This window comes from Strix uralensis, chromosome 2, assembly GCF_047716275.1.
Source record: "Strix uralensis isolate ZFMK-TIS-50842 chromosome 2, bStrUra1, whole genome shotgun sequence".
NCBI lineage: Eukaryota > Metazoa > Chordata > Aves > Strigiformes > Strigidae > Strix > Strix uralensis.
Genome location: NC_133973.1, coordinates 13825786 through 13831785, shown reverse-complemented (window position 1 = coordinate 13831785; position 6000 = coordinate 13825786). Strand labels below are relative to the sequence as shown.

The window sequence follows — 6000 nt, the reverse complement described above, 5'->3', positions numbered from 1 at the left end:
TCACTGAAACTCTTGGACTAAAGTCAAAGCAGAAATGGGTCTTAATTGCATTCATACTATGAAGCACAAGGCCTGATAAACGATCTGGCCTTGCTCCATGTAATGCCCACGGGCACAATGTTCTTATAATTTTGCTACATAAAATGCTAGATAAAGGAGCTCTTCTCCTGCTCCCCAGCCACTGCTGGGTCTTCAGGGTGTTCTAGTGGCTGCTTTGTGAGATAACACACCTTGGCAGGTTAGTAATACCTGGCATGCAAAGGTAGATTGTGGGACTGCAAAAAAATGACATTGTTTTTGAATAGGGAAGTGACAAAATATCTGCATTTCCTTTTTACAGCAAGCCATGGACATCTTGGGCTTTGTGCCAGATGAGAAATCTGGTGCCTACAAGCTCACAGGTGCCATCATGCACTTTGGGAACATGAAATTCAAACAAAGACCCAGAGAAGAGCAGGCAGAGGCTGATGGCACTGAAAGTAAGAATAAGACCTAAAATTACTCCTTACCTTCAAAAGTCTGGCATGTGTCATGCACCGTGTTGAGGAAGCAGCAGCCTGCTTCCTTTGATGTAGCTCCTGCTCAGCCAGGAGTGCTGTGCTTTATTTGCAGCAGTTGTTTGTTCAGTGGTGGGTAACCTTACTTAGTAGAAGGTGAATAGATGCAGCAACCCATGAAATTCCATTTTTGTGACCACTTGAATAGAATGGTTGTAAGAAATTGTTGCCTTAACTTTCTCTTTCATGCCTTCAGGTCTTGCTTCTTTACTTTCCCTTTCACCTGCAACTGTCTATAACCAGTGTGGAGATATGTTCTTTTCCCTATACCTGAAGAGTTTCTCAAGTGTGATTCTTGCAGCAGTTGGGGTCTAAGGTAGCTAGATGACCTTCTCTACCACAAGGGACAGTACAGGCACACCTAAAACAAATCATTAAAAGAGCAAGGTCTTTATCCAGTTTCTCTTTGGAAGTGGATGTACTTAACATTTTTTTCTTGGCTAGGCATGTTTCCATGTAGAAGTTCAAAGACAGTTGAAACATTGTTTTTCTTGATCAGGTGCTGACAAAGCTGCCTACCTTATGGGAATCAACTCCTCTGATTTGGTTAAGGGTTTATTGCACCCTAGAGTGAAGGTTGGCAACGAGTATGTGACCAAGGGTCAAAGTGTTGAACAGGTAAGGAGAAGCTTTCAGGGTATTTGGATACCTGTTCCGGAAGCCTTGAGGATTCATTTGTAACATCTGAGAGAGACAGACAGCTGCTAGAAATATTAACATGTACCTCTAGTACCTGTTCTCATTTTATATCCCCAAACTTGGGGGAATAGACTGTGAAAGTGAGGGAAACTGGTAAAGAGGCTGACAAAGGAATAGTGGCCAGCACTGCTCTTGGTATGATTGTTTTTCTGATGTGTTAGTAGCAGCCACTCAAGGAAACCAGGTGCAGTAAAACCACATGGGGACTGACATCTAATTTTGGATGAGAATAGTTATCTAAAACAGTTGAGCCATGGATTATTTATTCACTCATCACTCATTCATTATTCATGTAATTTTAAGCTCTGTGTGACCTCAATCAGCTAAAGGCAATATCCAGTTAAAGGTATCTCTTAATTTAGGAAACAAAAGTCCATGGGTTAGCACTGCTGCAGCTGTAGCAGTATTGTAGAAGATGCTGCAGCATTTTGGTTACAATGAAAATTGTTGTTTGAAGACAGGCTGTAGTACAGGCTCTGAAACTAGAAAACTGCTGGACAGAGGTCTGTCCTATCAGTGTAGTCACACATCGGCTAAAGAAGAGACTTTTGGCAGATTTTTCCTCTCACCTACTTATGCCATAGCACCCCTCAAAGATTAGAAGCAAATGGCAATAAGCAACTTGAGCACAGACCTCCCTTATTCTGGCAGTAGCTCTGGACATCATGACTGGCATCCTGCCTGTGAGCTTTCTGGTACCTAACTTCCACAGCAGTGTAAGGCATTAAAACATTTGCAGCTTGCTCTCCAGCTGTTTCCCAAGAGGTACTTTACTAGCACTTTATGTACGTGTTAGTACACATACATACACTTAACAAGAATTTGAAGAAAAGTTAGCATAGATAATGGGAGAAGCTGTATGTTGCATTAAGTTGATTATAAGAACCATTGTGAAATTTAATTTAAACCACAAGTAGGGATTGAAATAGGCTACTGCACTGAAATCCTTGTGTTCCACAGTGACTTCTGTTCCACACAGTGGTATTTTGAAACATGTATTTTAGGTTTTGTATGCTGTTGGAGCCCTATCTAAGGCAGTGTACGATCGAATGTTCAAATGGCTGGTGGTCCGTATCAACAAGACCTTGGACACTAAGCTGCCAAGACAGTTCTTCATTGGAGTCCTGGATATTGCCGGGTTTGAAATCTTTGATGTGAGTATTAATGTGTGAGGACTTGGTGGAAGGACATAAAAGATACCAAGCGATAGCCCTTAGGTGGGTATTTCTTTTTCTAGATGAACAGAAGGCAGAGTGCTTACAAAGCCGAATGACAAATAGTGTATATGATTTTACAAGGTTTTTCAACGGATAGATGTAGGAAACACTCAACATTTAGCACAGTTGGACATGCTGATAATTCCTGGGGAGGAAGAAGGTGGCAACCTTTAGCAAAGACAACATCTCACATGCTTTGGGCTGTGTTTTAGGAGAATGTGTTGTTCCCACTCTCTCTTTGAGAGAAAGCATATTTTATAGGGTATGATATTTCTTCTTCTTTGTAACTCAATATAAGAGATATATCTTCATCTCAATATAAGCAATTTTTTACAGTGAGAACAATCAGACAACCTCCCCAGGGATTTGGTAGACTGCCCATCACTGGAGGTTTTCGAGGTGCGATTGGACAGGGTGCAAGACAATCTCACGTAGGCTCCCTCTCCCATGAAAGGTTGGACCAGATGATCCTTCGAGGTCCCTTCCAGACTGGGCTGTTCTGTAATTCTACCATCGTTGTAGACAAGTGTATGTGAGAAAAGCACATTGCAACTCGTGTTTCTCAGAATCCGTTCCTGAAGATAAGTACTTAATGCTGTTGCTGCTATGTGTTGCTCTCCGTATGCAGCAGAGCAAAGAGTGCATTGGCTCTGCTTTACAGGACTGGTGTGGCATGCTGCTGAAGGAAAGGCACGTGCATCCTGAGAGAGCTGAACAAATCTGGGCATCCTCACACCCCAGAGGACAGCACATGAGGCATTGAACTCCCCCCTCCTTTGCCTTCAGTGTTAGGTTCAGTAGTTTCTCAACCAGTTGCTGTTTAGAAGGTTTTAGATATAAACTGTTTCCTTCTTGCTGTTCCACCAAGCCCTACCGTAGTTAACTAATTTGTGGTGCAAATGCTTCTTTTTTATCTCCTTCTGCAGTTTAACAGCTTTGAGCAACTTTGCATCAATTACACTAATGAGAAACTGCAACAGTTTTTCAATCATCACATGTTTGTCCTGGAGCAAGAAGAGTATAAGAAGGAAGGCATTGAATGGACATTCATTGATTTTGGCATGGACCTTCAGGCCTGCATTGATCTAATTGAGAAGGTATGTACAGGAGTGCTAAGGTGTATTTACTGATCTGATTTCATTCATGATGCTCCCTTGGAGATGTCAACCAGCCCCAGTGAACAGAGTAGGATAAACAGCAGAACAAGTTTCTTGTCTTATATGCAATACAGAATCAACGGAAAATCAGTATTTGTGGCATTTGTGGCTACTCGACTCGACCAGTACCCACAAGCTATAACTGTTAATTTGTGTGGCTGTATAATTTTCCTTGGTTTTTACTTTTGTCTTTCTCTGCCCCTACTTTTTTTCCATATACTTTGTTCCACATATGCTTAACATCAAACTTACTTGTCAGCTTTTCAAGGCAAATGCTATGTTTCAGTCACACACCACGTGAGGCTCCTGTTTCTTACATTACATGCTGATGTGCAAAGTCCTTCATGCTATTCCTAGCCTGGAACTGTTGCTTCCTCTCACCGCTTCCCCAGCATGGGATATGCCTTTCCTTTTCTCTTCTTTGTGAATATAATGTGGTCCTGGTGGGGACAGCTGTCCTTTTCTGTCTCTCTCTTTCTGCCATCTCTTATGGCATGACATCTAACCCTGCTGGTCTGTGAGGAAAAATGAAATTTTAAATCTTGCATTAGCAGGACATTTGGAACAGTTGGAGTAGAAAGGCTTATTATTAAGTGCTCTTCTACTTGACCACTTTCTTCTCCAGTGGTAGGATATCTGTGCATGATCCTAGTCCCTCAATCTACCCGGTGCTAGGAAGTTAGTTCATCTTTTCCTGAGAAACAAATAATAAAATGCTAGTTGGTCCAGCTGCCTTCAAATGTAAATCAAACCTTTTCTGGAAGTCATCATAAAGCCTCCTAAGGCAGAATTGACATACTGAATAGTCAACGGTATGGTTACTATTTTAACAGAATAGCCAAAGGCTTCCTCCATCAGGATGAGAAGAAATTTTGCAGGCTTAAAATTCCATCAGATCAAACTTAAAGGTTGCACAGTTACTGAAAGCAAGGCAGCTTAAGAATTCTCAAACAAAGATGTTCTTAACTCCACAGCCATTGGGAATCCTGTCTATCCTTGAAGAGGAATGTATGTTCCCGAAAGCTACAGATATGACATTCAAAGCCAAACTCTACGACAATCATCTTGGCAAGTCACCTAATTTACAAAAGCCCAGGCCTGATAAGAAAAGGAAATATGAAGCTCACTTTGAACTTCTTCATTATGCCGGTGCAGTAAGTTCCTCTGCTGGCGGGTAGACTTTGTATTAGAGGTCTTCCAGGTGGGGTTTGGCCCATGGCGCACAACAAGGGAAGGTGGGAAGGATGAAAAGGGGAAGGAAAGAACAGTGAGGAGTAAAAGCAGACATCTACTCTCTCTGCACAAGCACTGAACACAGTAAGATGCCACCAAACACCGGGACATCTGGTCCTTGGATACACAAATAAAACGAAAGAAACTGAGGAAGACTAATAGTGCTTTTTATGAAAATATGCCTTGCCTTTATCACTTTTCCTATAATCAGATTAAGACTAGAGATTAAACAGCAGCAGCATGTAATTTTCCCTCTTGGTTCCCTGTACAAATGGACTGAGTAATTTCTGCCTAACATCAAGGAGGGTTAAAAAAACAAAAATTGACATCACTTTTTACTCACGTTAGGACCAGTGTGTCAAAGTAGCAAAAGGAAATGTGGTCGATTCTGCTATGAAGGTTTAGTTAACAGGTCCACTGATGACGGGGTGATAGGAATATAATCCAGTACTGTGATAACTGAGCCAAAGCTTGCCCAGCTTCAAAGCTCTGTTTTCAGGCCAGATGGGCAGAATTTGAGAGGGACCAGAAAATTTTTTATCAAACTAGAGTTGATATGAAGCCTCAGCACAGCAGAGCTGGAGCTTACCTGATGCTGTTTATTTCAAATTATAATTGAACATTAAGCTGATTTTGTATTTATTAAGAGAAATAATACCCATCTTGGTCTTTATCTGTAGTTGTTAATGTATTCAGCAAAGAAAATTAGAATTTCTCTCCCCTTGTGGTACTAATAATGGAACATATTTTCCCACTAAACAGAGCTGTGGCAAAGTCCTGGAGTTAGATTTTTAATCATTAAATTTCTGTCAGAAAACCTTAATTATTCCAGTGTAGCATGCTGTTGTGAAGTGAAATTATTACTTGTACGTTTTATGCTTCAGCACTTATTAGTAGGGTTCCTGTGACACTGATGGCATGTGTGGTATCTCTGCAGCCAACCGCATGGAGTCCATGCGAAGTTGTAGGGACCAGATAGTTTGGAAGGGGTGTGTGGGATTCAGATGGTAATTATTAGGAAGAGAGGTTTGGGAATTAGGGAGCAGAGAATTGGAGGGAAAGTGATGACAAACTGGGTGGCTGGTACTGCTCTGAGCACAGCACTTCACAAAAGGTCATTGGCTTCAAGCCAAACCA

General features: G+C 41.5%; 1 protein-coding gene across 1 annotated transcript in view; it reads left to right on the top strand.

Annotated features, from left to right (window-relative positions):
* MYH15 (myosin heavy chain 15) overlaps positions 1-6000 on the top strand; it is a 44915-nt gene that overhangs the window by 11483 nt on the left and 27432 nt on the right. Inside the window, exons 11-15 of the mRNA XM_074860755.1 lie at positions 322-479; positions 1057-1175; positions 2261-2410; positions 3400-3570; positions 4605-4784. Of these exons, the coding sequence (XP_074716856.1) occupies positions 322-479; positions 1057-1175; positions 2261-2410; positions 3400-3570; positions 4605-4784 (778 nt within the window). The remainder of the gene's footprint in view (positions 1-321; positions 480-1056; positions 1176-2260; positions 2411-3399; positions 3571-4604; positions 4785-6000) is intronic.